This window comes from Mustela erminea, chromosome 12, assembly GCF_009829155.1.
Source record: "Mustela erminea isolate mMusErm1 chromosome 12, mMusErm1.Pri, whole genome shotgun sequence".
NCBI classification, from domain to species: Eukaryota; Metazoa; Chordata; class Mammalia; order Carnivora; family Mustelidae; genus Mustela; species Mustela erminea.
The window spans coordinates 49,382,504-49,399,648 of record NC_045625.1 but is presented as its reverse complement, the minus strand read 5'-3'; the positions used below and the strand labels follow the sequence as shown (position 1 = coordinate 49,399,648).

Genomic DNA, 17,145 nt, shown 5'->3' with positions numbered 1-17,145 from the left:
CTGAGGATGCTTATTGTGTGGTTTCATATGTTTTTTGTAAAAAGCAGTAAAAAAAAAAAAAATCAGGTTGTTGGATCTTATTTACTTTTCTTAAAATTATATTCCAGCTCTTGAAAAATAGTAAAGAGATCTATAATTCCCAAAGTAGTAATCTTACTTTTGGTTCATAATTAAGATTTGAGAAACAGTAGAAGAACCCCTCCCACCATTTTTTTGTTTGTTGAAAACCAGCTTTTAACTTGTATTTATTTATTTCTCCCCTCCCTGCCTTGCAGAGTTTTATATGAAGGGAAAGAAAGGCTTATTCCTGGATGTGAAGTGATCCAAGCCACACCCTATGGTCGCTGTGCCAATGTCAACAATAGTTCAACTACTTCACAAAGAATCTTTATCACTTATCGAAGGGCTCCTTTAATTCGACCCCAGAATTCCTTGGCTGTAACTGATATCTGTGTTATTGTAACCAGTAAAGGAGAAACCCCTCCTCATACTTTCTGCAAAGTTGACAAAAACTTAAATTGTGGAATGGTAAGAATATAGTTGTTTCATTTTTAGTTTTATATGTACTGGCTCCCACCCCGAAAAAAGGATAAGTTTTGTACTCCTGTTTATTATTGGGTGTAGAATTTACTCTGCTTATATTTTTTGTGGTTTTTATTATTTTTAGGTCTGTAACTTTTATGATTCATAATAGTTTTGAAAATCCTTAGCTATCTGATTTTTAGAATAATTTCATTGAGAAAATAAAATCAGGGATTCAAAAAAATTTTTTTTGGTATGTGCTAATATTGCCTGTCTTACATCAGTACAGATGTTTTATTACCTTTTGTGTTTCACTGGTGTCTTCATGGACAACCACAGGGAGACTGGATAGGAACTTCCTATTTATTTATTTATTTAAATTGTTGCAGTTTTACATTCTTGCTTTCCTAAGTTTTATAGTTCTATCTCTAGGTGGGCTCCACATGCAACCTGGGGTTTTGAACTCACAACCCCAAGATCAAGAGTAATATGCTCTACCAAGCATGCTAGGCCCCCCACTCTCTACATACTTATTTTTATATATATATATATATATATATATATATATATATATATATATATATATATATAAAATATATATATATATATATTTTTTTTTTTTAATTTGTCAGAGGGAGAGAGAGGAGAGAGCGCATGAGCGGGCACAGGCCGACAGAGTGGCAGGCAGAGGCAGAGGGAAAAGCAGGCTCCTGGCCAAGCAAGGAACCAGATGTGGGACTCGAACCCAGGACAGTGGGATCATGACCTGAGCCAGAGGCAGCTGCTTAACCAACTGAGCCACCCAGGCATCCCTACATAGTTATTTTTTTAAAGGGCTCTCATGAACAAGAACATGGAACATACACCTTTGATTTATAATTTTATGAGACTGAGGTTTACTGTTGGGTCAGATTTATTCTGAAAAATATCTTTAGATAAAACTATTATTAGCTTTAGTGGGATACAGGCAAAGATGACTGACTAATGTATCCTGGGTATTGGTCAAGACAGTTTGCCTCTGGAGGTAATGACTTCATAGTACCTCAGTTACCTTAATAATATTAGTCTGGGCTCCAGGGCCCACTCAGCTTTGTGCCGTTTCTTTCAGAGTGTCTGATTACAGCATTCTAAACTTTTTGCAACTGTTTTATGTCAGTTTAATTTTGCAACAGATTTTTTTTTACTCCTTTAATACTCTGAATTTCATGTTTTGCTGTGTTCTGTAGTCTGTAGTCTTTAAAAAAAAAAAAGATTTATTCATTCATTTTAAAGAGCGAGAATGTACAAGCATTCATGGGTCAGGGGGAGGGGCAAAAGGAGAGGGAGAGAGAGAATCTCAAGCACACTCCCCGCTGAGTATGGGGCCCAACATGGGGCTTGATCCCAGGACCCCAAGATCACAACCTTAACTGAAACCAAGAGTCAGGCACTCAACCAACTAAGCCTCCCTAAGCCTCCCAAGCACCCCTGTAGTCTGTTTGATAAACATGTTTTAAATAGATTTCACTGATAATCAGAACCTTTAGAAGATTAAAAAAAAAAATCAATTTAGGGGTACCTGGGTGGCTCACTGGATTAAAGCCTCTGCCTTTGGCTCAGGTAATGATCTCAGGGTCCTGGGATCAAGCCCCATATCAGGCTTTCGGCTCAGCAGGGAGCCTCTTCCCCCTCTTTCTCTGCCTGCCTCTCTGCCTACTTGTGATCTCTCTCTCTCTGCCAAATAAATAAATAAAGTCTTTAAAAAAATCAATTTATTTTCACTCTTTGTTCTTTTTTAAACATAATTTATGTTTTACAGTGGGGTTCCAGTGTATTTCTGTGTTATAAGAAGTCTGTGCCTGCTTCTAATGCAATAGCATATAAAGCTGGTGAGTAAATTTAAAAAATAATTGTTACTCTAGTTACTGTTGTACATTAACATTTGGTTAGTTCCCATAGTGTAGTGGTCATGTTCACCCAAGATTTTTATTTGGTTAAAAGAGACAGTGTATGCCCCCTTATGTGGTTTATGGGGTTGTTCAATTCATAAATTGAATTATCTATAATATTAGCATGTAAAGGCACAAGTTTCCTTAAATACATTACATACTACAAGATATATTAATATTATACCCTCCCCCAAATATGTTGTTAAATAGAAATTACCATCCCAGTAAGCATTGGTGAAATGAACAATCAGGCTTTTAGTCTACACCAATAGATTTAACAATTCAATGGAAAACTGCTTACTCTCTCTGACCTTTTTATTTTGGCAATCAGAAAGGTGTCAAACTGCATCTTTACTTCTTATATTTCCTTCTCTTATCTCTGTGTGTCTGATTTGAAACCTCATGTTACTTGCCATGAAAGGTGGACTTGCTTCCTTTTTCCTTTGTTGCAAAGAATCAGCTATATGGAGGAGAGGAGGGCCTGAGAAACTTTTCTGCCATGAAGTGTTTGAGAAATCTATCGCCACATTCTTACTGCACAGTAAAGTGTCAAGGGCTGTAAAGATTTAAGTGTGACCTCTTCATCCCACTGGTATGGTGGGATAGAAACTGAACATACAGGTATGCTCCAGTTGTAAATAGAAGAAATACTGGAAAACTTCCTTGTGAAAAGAAGCAGTGTCACTTACTTTTTGATCATGCACAGTTTGTTTTGCTTCAAGAAAGTCAGGCAATTCCATATCTGAAAAATCTTGATTGTCTTCCTAAAGACAATAAGTCAGACCATTTTAATTTATGGTATAAAAATAAAGGCAGCAAATAATAATTACAAATTTCAGTATCATTTTAAAATGTGATACTGTTTATCTTGCTGTGATATGTTGATTGTATGTGATTTCCTAAATTGTGTTTGTATGTGTATGTGTGTGTGGTGAGAGTGTAACTTAAAAAAGGAACACTTACTGAAATAAGCTTTGTGAAAGTATTCAGGTATTCGATAAAAGACGTATTTTAGAATATAGAGCTTTGCACACTGAATTTTGACTCAGAAATTTTCAGGAGTTTTAACTTAACGGGTGGTCTTCATATTAGAGACATCAGAGCTTTGTAGATACTTGATTGTGAAGGGGCTTTGTTAGCTTGCTCGAGGCCCCCCTCCTCCTGCTTCCTTGGTCTCACATACTCTACTCAGACAGAGGATTTTGGTCTCATTTACTTTTCATGCTGAATACTTTCTACACTGCTGCTGTCCCAAGATGAGTAAGGGCTCTGATCATTTCTGTTGCCTTGCCGTGATTATGTAACACTTAACCCTTCCCTGAATTTTTTACTGAAATAGTTGGTGAATTTTCCTTACCACACTCTGTAAGATGTTGTGGTATACAGAAGAAAATATATTAAAATTGATGGTCTTGTTGAATAGAGTTTTAACTTGTATATTTTGTACATTTTAACGTTACAATGAACGTACAATGAATGAAAAGTCCATGAGTTAAAAAAGAAAGGGTAAACTTGTTAATTAATTTAAGTTTCTGATATGGCAAGAGGAAAATTATTTTGAAATTTCACACATAAATATTTTCATGAAATTTGCTATTAAAATATCCTATTAATATGCATCACATATAATTTATGTGAAAGTAACTCTTGAAAAAAATTTAATACTGTCTCCTTTCTCCAAAAGGTTTAATTTTTAGATATCCAGAAGATGATTATGAGTCATTTCCGCTGTCAGAATCTGTACCTCTCTTCTGCCTTCCCATGGGAGCTACTATAGAATGTTGGGATCCTCAAACTAAATACCCACTTCCAGTTTTTTCAACTTTTGTCCTGACAGGTTCTTCTGCTGAAAAGGTATTTTTTTCCTCTTTTATTAAACCTATATTGTCCATGTTTTTATCCTATAAAATAATAAATATGTCAGTCTATTGAATGTTAGGATTATTTGGCCACAGTGTATTATGGGTTGAATTTGTACTACAGTGCCCAAGGTGAGAAGTCACCATGAAAATTGGCATCAGGAGGCAGCGACCTTTGGAGCTTCTGCAGAAGCAAATACAAAGTCTTCCTAGAGAGATAGCCCCTAAACCCAAGCCTCAGGATGGTATTATAGTAAAAGTTAGAAGACATAACTACCATAGGAAGAATCAGCAAGATACTATACAAAGCTGGATTAGACCCTGAATATATTGAATTGATATAATGACAATATTAAAGGTATAAATTAAATATATATTTGAAATGATTGAAGATTTTGAAACATCTGGGAAAAACAGAATATTTTGTGAAATGAGTAGACAGGGAAGAGAATCAGACGTCTAGAAATGAAAAATATGGTCCTTAAAATTAGAGTCACTGAATGGTTTGAATAGCAGATAAGACATACGTGCAGGGAAAATAAATGAAGTGCAAGATAGATACCTCAGACTTGCCCCCCCCCCACTAAAAGCACATCTAAAAGAGTTTCAAAATGTAGAGGATAGAATCAGAAGGATCAGTGGATATTTAATGAATTCCAGAAGGAGAGATTACAAAAGGGAGAGGTAGCATTTTAAGGGATATTGATTGGTTGTTTTCCAGGGCTGATGAAAAATGGAATCTTTATTTGTTTATTCAATTTATTTATTTTAAAGATTTTTTAATTTGTTTGACAGAGAGTGTGAGAGAGGGAACCCAAGCGGGGGAGTGGGAGAGGGAGAAGCAGGCTGCCCACTGAGCAGGGAGCCCGATGTGGGGCTCGATCCCAGAACCCTGGGATCATGACCTGAGCTGAAGGCAGGTGCTTAAGGACTGAGCCACCGAGGCACCCCTGAAAAATTGAATCTTTAGACTAAAGGTATACTTGTAAAACTTACAGCAGAAAGGTTGCTATTATAGTGAAACCATAGAACAGCAAAGAAAAAAAGCAACCAGAAAGAAAAGACATGCTTATTTTTAAAGGGACAGCTATGAGATTGTTGGCTAATTTTTCAATGACAGCATTAAGGCTCAGAAGACAAATGATATACTAAAATGGAGGGAGTAAACAATAAGCAGTTTAATGGCATAGAGAAAGTACTATCAGATTTCGCAGAAGATGGCAGAGTTGGGAGGATCCTGGCTTCACCTCATCCCGTGGATATATCTAGGTAACACTCACATCAGTGTAAATAACCCAGAAAACAACCTGCAAATGGGCAGAACAAACTCCACAACTAAATGTAGAGAAGAGGCCACATGAAAAAGGGTAGGAAGGGTGGAGAAGTGGTTGGGAGCTAAAGGGACATGCATGGACTTTCCAAGTGGGGAGAGGGACATCACACTGAGAAGCCTGTGTGGGTAAGACGAATCTCTATAATATTGGGCTCCGAAAACTAGAGGGGCTGAATTTCGTAGGTTCTTAAAACCAGTGGGACTTAAAGCCTGAAAGTTTAAAAATCAGCAGACTAGGTTCTAGGACAGCAGGGTGAGTGACAGGAAACTGAGTCCTCACGCTTTTTTTTTTTTAAGATTTTTAAAAATATTTATTTATTTGACAGAGATCACAAGTAGGCAGAGAGGCAGGCAGAGAGAAAGAGAGAAGGAAGCAGGCTCCCTGCTGAGCAGAGAGCCCGATGTGGGACTTGATCCCAGGACACCGGGATCATTATCCAAGCCAAAGGCAGAGGCTTTAACCCACTGAGCCACCCAGGCGCCCTGAGTCCTCACTCTTAAAGAGATAGCACAACAAACAGTCCACAGTTAGACAGCTCTGAAGCAGCAGTTTGCTAAATGCCTGGTCCCTAAAGGAGGGAGAGTTATTTTTCATGTCAGAGTGGATCTTTAAGGGTAGGTTTCCCGAAGTGACTTCGACAGAGCAAAAGAGCTGGCAGGTGCTTTTTCCCTGACCTCCCAGCATAAACACACAGCTACCAGTGGGAATCATTCACTATCTAAGTTGATTAACGGCATCCCGCTTCTCCAGCCAGGCCTGCCTCAGCCCTAGTGCTGTGAGTCCTCTTCCCCAGAAGACCGGCGCAAAGCTTGCCAACACCAAGTCTCAGGACTCTGCACTCTGTGGGGCTTCCATCCTGGTGGTGATGGCTGGTCACCTCCTGTGGAGGATGCATGCACCTTGTTATGCTCTTTGCAGGTCAGCTCTAACTGGTTCTGGTCTTGGCAGCACTGGCACATCCTCTGTGGAAGAGGACCAGCACAAAACTAATAGGTACTGTGTGTGCCATCCCACTACTTTCAGGAGCAGGAGACTTAGGTGACTTTCCTAACTCACAGAAACAGACACAGAGTTAGACAAAATGAGGAGATAGGAATATGCCTCAAATGAAAGGACAGGACAAAACCAAAGCAAGAAATGTAAGTGAAACTGAGATGAGTAATATGCCTGATGGAGAATTTAAACTAGTGATCATAAAGATACTTACTGAACTTGAGAAAAGAGTGGAGGGACATCAGTGAGACTGTTAAAAAAGATAAAAAAGAACCATTTGGAGATAAAGAACACAATAATTGAAATTAAAAATACCTGGATAATGAGGGGCTCCTGGGTGGCTCAGTTGTTAAGCATCTGCCTTTGGCTGAGGTCCTTGTCCCGGGGTCCTGGGATTGAGCCCCACATTGGGCTTGCTGCTCAGTGGGAAGCCTGCTTCTCCCTCACCCACTCCCCCTGCTTGTGTTCCCTCTCTCGCTGTGTCTCTTTCTGTCAAATAAATAAATCTTTAAGAAAAAAATAAGCTATTTGAAATAAATAGCAGACAAGAGGAAGCAGAAGAATGTAACAGTGACCTGGAGGACAGACTAATAGAAAGTATCAAGCTGAGCAGGTGAGAGAAAAAAATTATGCAAAATGAGAGTAGGCTTAGGGAACTCAATGACTCTAAAAGCATAATATGTTTCTCATTATAGGGATCTCGGAAGAAGAGAGAAAAGGGAGCAGAAAATTTATTTGACAAAGTAAAAGCTGAAAACTTCCCAAATCTGGGGAAGGGAACAGAAATCCCAATATAAGAGTCATTGAGAAGTCCCAATGAAATCATACCAAGGAGGTCCCCACTAAGACACTTAATAATTAAAATTGCAAAAAGTAGTGATAAAGAGAATTTTTAAAGCAGCAAGAGAGAAGACAGTTACATACAAGGGAAACTGCATAGGCTATGAGCAGATTTTTTTTAGCAGAAACTTTGCAGGCTAGAAGGAAGTGGTATGATGTATTCAAAGTGCTGATTGGGAAAAATCTGCAGACAAGAATACTGGATCTAGCAAGGTTATCATTCAGAATAGAAAGAGAGATAAAGAGTTTCTTAGACAAATAAAAGTTAAAGGAATTCATGAACACTAAACCAGTCCTATAAGAAATGTTAAATAGGACTCTTTGAGTGGGAAGGAAAGGCATAAATAAAAGTAAAAAAAGTAGGAAGCATAAAAACAGTAAACATAAGTGAAACATCTGTGAAAATCAGTCAAGGGACTCATAAAATAGAAGGATGTAAAGTATGACACCATCTTTCTAAAACATGGGAAGAAGAGGAGTAAAGAATGGGTTTAAACTTAACCAACCATTAACTTAATATAGATAGATTGCTATATGCGCAAGGTCTTATATACAAACCTAATGGTAACCACAAATCATAATCCCGTAGTCGATATGCAAAACATAAAGAGAAAGGAATCCAAGTATATTACTAAAGAAAGCAAACCTACTGTAAGAGAAGAGAGCAAGGTAGTAAAGGAACAGGGAAGACCTATAAAAACAACCACAAAACAAGTAACAAAATGGCAATAAATACTTACCTATCAATGATTACTTTGAATGTAAGTGGATTAAATGCTCCAGTCAAAGGGAAAAGGTATGACAGAATGGATAAAAAAAATAAGACTCATTTCAGAACTAAAGATACCTGAAGATTGAAAATGAAGGGGTGGAGAAGCATTTCGTATGCAAATGTCAAAAAGAATCAGGGGTAGCAGTACTTATGTTGGATAAAACAGACATTTTTTAAAGATTTTATTTATTTATTTATTTATTTATTTGATAGAGGGAGCACCCCCTGAAGCGGGTGAGGGAGAAGCAGGCTGCCCCCAGAGCAGGGAGCATTACGTAGGGCTCAACTTCAGGGCACTGGGATCATGACCCGAGCTGAAGGAAGATGCTTAATGACTGAACCACCCAGGTACCCTGATAAAAAGGAAAGACTGTAATGAGACAAGGAAGGCACCACACACACACACACACACACATACACACACACACACATTGTTTTTTTGTTTTTTGTTTTTATTTTTTAAGAGGGAGAGATAGAATCTTAAGCAGGCTCCACGCCCAGTGCAGATCCCTATCTTAAACCCTGAGATCGTGACCTGGGCTGACATCAAGAGTCAGATGCTTACCCAACTAAGCCACCCAGGTGTCCCAAAGAGGGACACTCTTAAAGTGGACAGTCAAACAAGAAGTTAGAACAATTGTAAATACTTATGCACCCAGCGCAGGTGCAACACAGGTAAAACAGTTAATGACAAGTATAAAGGAACTCATTGATAATAATACAATAACAGTAATAATACAATAACAATGGTCAGATCATCCAAACAGAAAAAAAAAAACAAGGAAAACAATGGCTTTGAAAGAAACATGGACCAGATGGATTTAATAGATACATTAAGAACAGTTCATCTTAAAACAGTAGAATACATATTCTTTTCAAGTACACATGGAATATTCTCTAGAATAGATCATATATTAGGCTACAAAACAAGTCTCAACAAAGTCAAAAAGATTGAAGTCACGCCAAGCATCTTTTCTGACCACAACACAGTGAAACTAGAAATCAACCACAGGAAAAAAGCCTGGAAAGAGCACAAATACATGGAGGTCAAATACCATGCTGCTAAACAATGAATGGGTCAACCAAGTAATCAAAGAAAAAGTCAGAAAATATATGGAGACAAATCAAAATGAAAACGCAATAGTACAAAATCTTTGGGATGCAGCAGAACTGGTTCAAAGAGGAAAGTTTAATAGCAATACAGACCTGCCTCAAGAAGCAAGAAAAATCTGGGACGCCTGGGTGGCTCAGGTTGGTTAAGCAGCTGCCTTCGGCTCAGGTCATGATCCCCGCGTCCTGGGATGGAGTCCCACATCGGACTCCTTGCTCGGCAGGGAGTCTGCTTCTTCCTCTGCCTCTGCCTGCCATTTTGTCTGCCTGTGCTCTCTCTCTCTCTGATAAATAAATAAAATCTTAAAAAAAACAAGAAAAATCTCAAGCAACCTAACCTCATACCTAAAGGAGCTAGAGAAAGAAGAAAGAAACAAAATTCAAAACCAAAAAAAGGAAGGAAATAATGAAGCAAAAGGAAGGAAATGATGAAGATTAGAGCAGAAATAAATGATTTAAGAATTTAAAAAAAAAACAGTATATATATCAATGAAACTGGAAGCTTATCCTTTGAAAAGATGAACAAAATTGATAAAACTTTAGCTGGATTCATTGATTTAAAAAAAAAAAAAAGAACTCAAACAATTACAGATTAAAGAAAAAACAGCTGACACCGTAGAAATACAAAGAATTTTAAGTGTGTAAGGGAATGTTATGAAATTATATGCCAACAGACTTACCAGTCTATAAAAACCTAGATAAATTCCTGGAAGCATAGAACCTCCCAAAGCTGAATCAGGAAGAAAGAGAAAATTTGAACGGAGCAGTTACTAGCAATGATACTGAATCGTAATAAAAAAAACTCCCAACAAACAAAAGTCTAGGACCAATGAATGGTTTCACACATTCATTCTGCCAAACATTTAAAGAATTAATACCTAGTCTTCTCAAAGTTTTCCAAAAAGTAAAAGAGGAAGTAAAATTTCCAAATTCATTCTATGAGGCCAGTACCAAAACCAGATAGACAATATAAAAAAAGAGAACTATAGGCCAGTATCTCTGATGAATATAGATGCAGAAATCCTCAACAAAATATTAACAAACTGAATCTAAGAATACATTAAAAAAATCATTTATCACAATCAAGTGGGATTTAGCCTGGGGATGCAAGGGTGGTTCAATATTTGCAAGTCAATCAATGCAATAAATCACATCGGTAAGAGCAAGGATAAAGACCATATGCTTATTTCAGTAGGAACAAAGTACAACCATCCATTCATGATAAAAACTCTGAACCAAAGTAGCTTTAGAGGGAACATACTTTAGCATAATAAAGGCCATATATGAAAAACCCATGGTGAACATCATCCTAAATGGGGGGAAACTGAGAGCTTTTCCCCTGTCAGTAACGAGCAAGGATGTCCACTCTCACCACTTATTTAACATAGTATTGGAAGTCCTAGCTACAGCACTTGTACAACAAAAAGAAATGAAAGGGATCAGCAAGGAAGAAGTAAAGACTTTTTTTTTTAAGATTTATTTATTTACTTGACAGATCACAAGTAGGCAGAGAGGCAGGCAGAAAGAGAGAGGAGGAAATAGGCTCCCTGTGGAGCGGAAAGCCCTATGTGGGGCTTGATCCCAGGACTCCGGGATCTTGACCTGAGCTGAAGGCAGAGGCTTTAATCCACTGAGCCACACAGGTACCCCAAAGTAAAAGACTTTTATTATTTGCAGATGACATGATACTATATATACAATACCCTAAAGAGTCCACCAAAAAACTGCTAGAACTGATGATAGAATTCAGTAAAGTTGAAGGATATAAAATCATTGTGCAGAAATCTGTTGCATTTCTGTACACTAATAATGAAGCAGCAGAAAGAGAAATTTAAAAAGGCAGTCCCGTTTGCACCTGCACCAAAAATAATAAAATTCTTAGGAATAAGCATGATTGGTGGTGAAGATGATGCAAAGAACTGGAAAGATAGCCTATGCTCATGGATTAGAAGAAAAAATACTGTTAAAATATCCTTACTACCCCAAATGATCTACAGATTTAATGTAGCTCCTCTCAGAATACCAATGGTATGTTTCAGAGAGCTAGAACAAACCAACCTCGATTTTGGATGGAACCACAAAAGACCCTGAATAGCCAAAAGAGTCTTGAAAAGAAAAAACAAAGGTGAAGACATCACAATTCCAGATTTCATGTTATAATAAAAAAGTAGTAATCAAAACAGTAAGGTACTGACACAAAAATAGACATATAAAACAATGGAACAGAATAGAAAGTCCAAAAATAAAACCCTCAATTCTATGTCAATTAGTTTTCAACAAAAGAGGCAAGAATATGCAATGGGAAAAAGCCTTTTCAACAAATGACATAGGGAAAACAGGACAAGTACATGCAAAAGAATGAAACTAGATTATTAACCATACACAAAAATAAACTGAAAATGGATTAAGGATCTAAATCTGAGACCTGAAACTGTAAAAATCCTAGAAGAGATTATAGGCAGTAATTTCTCTAACATAAGCCATGGCAGTATCTTTCTAGATATGTCTCTTTTTTTTTTTTTTTTTTAAAGATTTTATTTATTTATTTGACAGAGAGAGATCACAAGCAGGCAGAGAGGCAGGCAGAGAGAGAGGAGGAAGCAGGCTCCCTGCTGAGCAGAGAGCCCGATGCGGGACTCGATCCCAGGACCCTGAGATCATGACCTGAGCCGAAGGCAGCGGCTTAACCCACTGAGCCACCCAGGCGCCCCTAGATATGTCTCTTGAGGCAAGGGAAACAAAAGCAAAAATAAGCTATTGGAATTACATCAAAGTGAAAATCTTCAGCGCAGCAAAGGAAACAGGCAACAGAGCTAAGAGACAGCCTACTGAATGTGTGAAGGTATTTTGCAAGTGAAATATCTGATAAAGGGTTAGTATCCAAAATATACAAAGAACCTGTGCAACTCAACAGCAAAAATCCCTATAATAAACCAATTTAAAAATAGGCAGAAGACATGAAAAGACATTTCTCCAAAGAAGATATACAGATGGCCAACAGGCACATAAAAAAAGATTTTCAATGTCACTCATCCTCAGGGAAATGCAAATCAAAACCACAATAAAATAATCACCTCATACCTGTCAGAAGGGGTAAAATCAACCCAAGAAACAACAGGTGTTGGTGAGCAAGTGGAAAAGAGGGAATCCTTGTCCACTGTTGGTGGGAATGCAAACTGGTATAGTCAGTGTGGAAGATAGTATGGAGGTTTCTTAGAAAATTAAAAATACAAGAGATATGTGCATCCCTATGTTTATTGCAACAGTATTTAAATTATTGAAGCAGTCCAAGTGTCTGTTGATGGATAAAGAAGAAGTGGTATGTATATACAATGGAATATTGTTCAGCCAGAAAAGAATGAAGTCCTGCCATTTGCAACATTGTGGCATAATGCTAAATGAAACTAAGAGAAAGACAAATACCATATGATTTCACTCATATTTGGAATTTAAGAAACAAAACAAGTAAATGAACAAAGGGGAAAAAAGAGATAAGCCAAAAAACTAGACTCTTACCTATAGAGAACAAGCTGATGGTTACCAGAGGGGAGGAAGTTGAGAGGATTGTTGAAATAGGTAAAGGAACTGAAGGGTACACTTTTATCTTGATAAGCAACTGAGTGATACATGGAACTGCTCAATTACCGTATTGTACACTTGAAACTAATGTAACGCTATATATAAACTATACTGGGATTAAAAAAAAATACTAGACTTAGAAGAAAAGATGAGGGGCACCTGGGTGGCTTAGTTGGTTTGGGTGGCTGTCTTTGGCTTGGGTGGTGATCCCAGGGTCCTGGGATGGAGCCCTGCATTGGGCTCCCTGCTCAGTAGGGAGCCTGCTTCTGCCCACCCTCACCCCTTGTGTGTATGCGTGCACACTCTCTGTCAAATATGTAAAAATAAAATCTTAAAACAGAAAAAAGATGAATAGTAGAACCCCACTGGAATAAAAAACAATCTGTTTATTTAGAGATACCAGGGTTTCCTGGGTAGCAGCTCAATTAAGCATTTGATTTCAGCTCAGGTTGTGATCTCAGGGTCCGCGAATTTACTTGTCCCTTTGCCCCTTCCTGGCTTGTGCATGTACTCTCTCATGCTCTCTCTCAAATAAATTCTTTTAAAAAAAGAGAGAGAGATACCCTTAAGATGATGAAAAAGCAGACCACAGGAACACCTGGGTGACTTGGTTAAGTGTCTGCCTTCAGCCCAGGTCGTGATCCCAGGGTCCTGGAATGGAGCCCCACATCAGGTTCCTTGCTCAGCAGGGAGTCTGCTTCTCCCTCTGCATATTTCTCTTTTCTCTCTACAGATAAAAGTAAAAATCTTCAAAAAAAAAAAAGGCCACAGGGTGGGAGAAAATAATGCACTATCTATGTGTACACACACACACACACACACACACACACGGTGTCTTGTGTCCAGAGTATTAAAGAACTTACACATTACCAGCAAGAAAAAGAAACAACTCTGTGCCCCGGCAGTTACATTCTTGAGCATATCCCGAGGGAAAAGACTGTATATATTTTCCAAAAGACAGTATATGCTTTATTTGTAATAGTAATTGAACAAAAAGCATAAAGCAGTAATAATGACAAATAATAATTTAAAATAAGAAAGATGGTGAAATTATTTTAAGATATAAAAATTAAAACTATGAATTTAGTAGAAATTTAAAAATTAAAAGCTCTCTTATGAAATTTGATAAAATAGTTTATTGAAAAGTATAACCAGTGCTGACTCTTATGGATCAAGTAAAACACATCCTTGGCCTCATTCTATAGGGTATAAGTTTAAAACCTCCGTATTAATGATAATGAAGGTTAAGTGTCCAGCATAATGTCTGGAACATAAGTAAAATACGCACTCAATGAAGGCCAATACTATATTAACTGGTTGTTTACAGCTAAGTTAAGTCTTTAGCTAAGAGTTATTTATAGTTCTCTCATTTAAAACAATAACTAGCGGACGATGGACTGCTAAAACAATAACTATACGTAAAAATTTTAAGATCTTCAAACACTTAAGAATTACTAAATTTACTTTGGTAGAGACCAACAAAGCCTCATTGAGATGCTTTTGTCATAGTGTTAAAAATCTCTTGAGAGCGGGGCGCCTGGGTGGCTCAGTGGGTTAAAGCCTCTGCCTTCAGCTCAGGTCATGATCCCAGGAGCCCCGCATCGGGCTCTCTGCTCTGCGGGGAGACTGCTTCCTCCTCTCTCTCTCTCTCTCTGCCTGCCTCTCTGCCTACTTGTGGTCTCTGTCAAATAAATAAAGAAAATCTTAAAAAAAAAAAAAATCTCTTGAGAGGGGCACCTAGGTGACTCAGTTGTTAAGCGTCTGCCTTCAGCTTGGGTCATGGTCCTAGCAGCCTGGGAACGAGCCCCATATTGGGTTCCCTGCTCTGCGGGGAGTCTGTGTCTCCCTCTGCCTCTCCCCTTGCTTGTGTTCCCTCCCTTGCTGTGTCTCTCTCTGTCATTAATAAATAAAATCTTAAAAAAAAAAAAAAAACCTCGAGATCGTTGAAATAATTGTATCTAGGAGCGTTGTATTTGTAAAGGGTTAATGTGATAAAAGCACACGTGTTTTTGTGCGTATATATATATAGTGTGTGCATATATACGTGTGTGTATATGTGTATATTTATCTGTCTATCTAGATAGATAGACTAAGTAGTTCTAAGATTTATAAAAGAGAGGTATCCTTATTTGTCTCCAGAACTTTTTGATTACCTTAAACAGGAACTTCCCCTACCTCTGCCCCTGGTTCCTGGCAGTCTCTCTTTTACTTTATATGAGTTTGCCTATTTTAGGTAGCTCATATAAGTGGAATAAGTCCTTTTGTGTCTGGCTTATTTCACTTAGTATAGTGTCCCCAAGGTTTATCCATGTTGCAGTATCTATCAGAACTTAAGTCCCTTTTAAGGATGAATAACATTTCATCACATGTATATACCACATTTTGTTTATCCTTCATCTGATGGACTTTGGGGTGGTTTTCATCATTTGTCTATTGTAACTAATGCTGCTGTGAATACTGGTGTACAAGTGTCTGAGTCCCTGCTTTCAATTCTTTTGGACGTATTCTTACTAGTGGAATTGCTGGATCATATGGTAATTATTTTTTTTTAATTTTGGAGAAGCTGCCAAACTGTTTTGCACGGCAGCTGTGCCATTTTATGTTCCCACCAGCAGCATTTGAGATTTTTTCTTATCATCTCTGTCATATCTACTCTAAGTTAGTGGTTCTGTTGTAATGAGAGATAAACAAATTTTTAAAAACAAACTCGAGTCTTATAATGGAATTCTGTTGCTTTGTAGGTCTATGGAGCTGCCATCCAGTTTTATGAACCTTATTCTCGGGAACTTCTGACGGAGAAACAGCTTATGCAGCTGGGCTTGTTGACCCCTGTGGAGAGAAAAGCGGTCTCCAAATCCATCAATTCAAACAAATGCATTTGTTTACTCTCACACTGGCCTTTTTTTGAAGCTTTTAGAAAATTTCTCATGTTTATCTACAAACTTTCTGTGTCTGGACCACACCCTCTTCCTATTGAAAAGTAGGTATAATGATTAGAAAGATGTCTGGTGGGAAAATGGGTTGTATATGTATACATTTCATTGTTTACCCGACTTTAAGCAGAAAAGTTTAAAGGGAAGAAAAATCACAGTCACCTTACTGTTTTACTTGTTCCCTTCCTCACTTGAATCATGGGTTTTAAAGTTGAGGAGTGGTAGTTAGGATGATCAAATAATAATCTTGTGGAAATTCAGCTGAAGAAGGAACTTGTTATACAGTGTGTGTGTCCTTCCTATTGATTCTCTTGATAACCAAGAGAAACATAGCTATTACACACATAAACACCTGAATCATGCAAGTAGACATTCCTGGTTCTAACTATAAAGCATCTCTAAACTGATGTAGAAATTAATAAGGGTGAGTTAATTGATGCTAAAAGTGAGGTTTGAGTTTTAGCATTGAGAGGTCCTAATGTTCATTCTGTTTGTAATTCCCTTTGCCGTGGAAATCTTCTGTAAGCAAGAAAAATATATGTGGAGCTGCTGCCTTTAATTTTTTTTTTTTATCTATTTTAAAATTTAAGTTCAGTTAACATAAAGTGTATTGTTAGTTTCTGAGGTAGAGTTGAGTGATTCATTAGTCTTATAATACCCAGTGCTCACTGCATCACGAGCCCTCCTTAATGTCCCTAGTCATTCCATCCCCTAACCCCCTCCCCTCCAACAACCCTCAGTTGTGATTAAGAGTCTCTTTTGATTTGTTTCCCTCTCTGATTTCCTCTTGTTTTATTTTTCCCTCTATTCCCCCATGATCCTCTGGCTTAGTTGGTGGAGCATCTGACTTTTGATCTTGGGGTCATGGGTTTAAGCCCCCATGTTGGGTGCAGAGCTTACTTTAAAAAAAACCATGTTTTCTGACTTCACTGATTTTTGTTTATTATAATTAATGATTTATTTATCCTCCAGACAAACAAGGTGTCAAGAGCTTTATGGAAATACAGTATGCATAAACAGATTTTTCATACAGTTTCAGAAATTTCACATTATAGGAGAAAGAATGTCAGCAAAGCATACTAGTTAGTGGAAAGGGAGGGGCAGTTATTGGACTTTCATGTTGTGCTTTTGGGATGCCTTATTAGTAGTTCATAGTTCTAGATTTAACTTTGAGCTTTCAAATTAGCTTAAAATTGTTTGAAGTAAAACTTAATGTTAGGGACAAATTAGCAATCTTTTGAAAAATTAAGGTTCTATGAATAGTTTGAGGAAATA

The 17,145-nt window shown here is 37.6% G+C and overlaps 1 protein-coding gene across 2 annotated transcripts in view; it reads left to right on the top strand.

The window, feature by feature from the left end:
- DENND4C (DENN domain containing 4C) overlaps positions 1–17,145 on the top strand; it is a 140,944-nt gene that overhangs the window by 47,295 nt on the left and 76,504 nt on the right. For both annotated transcript variants that reach the window (XM_032308921.1, XM_032308920.1), the window contains exons 3-6: positions 276–528; positions 2,321–2,390; positions 4,135–4,304; positions 15,679–15,917. In XM_032308921.1, the coding sequence (XP_032164812.1) occupies positions 276–528; positions 2,321–2,390; positions 4,135–4,304; positions 15,679–15,917 (732 nt within the window). The remainder of the gene's footprint in view (positions 1–275; positions 529–2,320; positions 2,391–4,134; positions 4,305–15,678; positions 15,918–17,145) is intronic.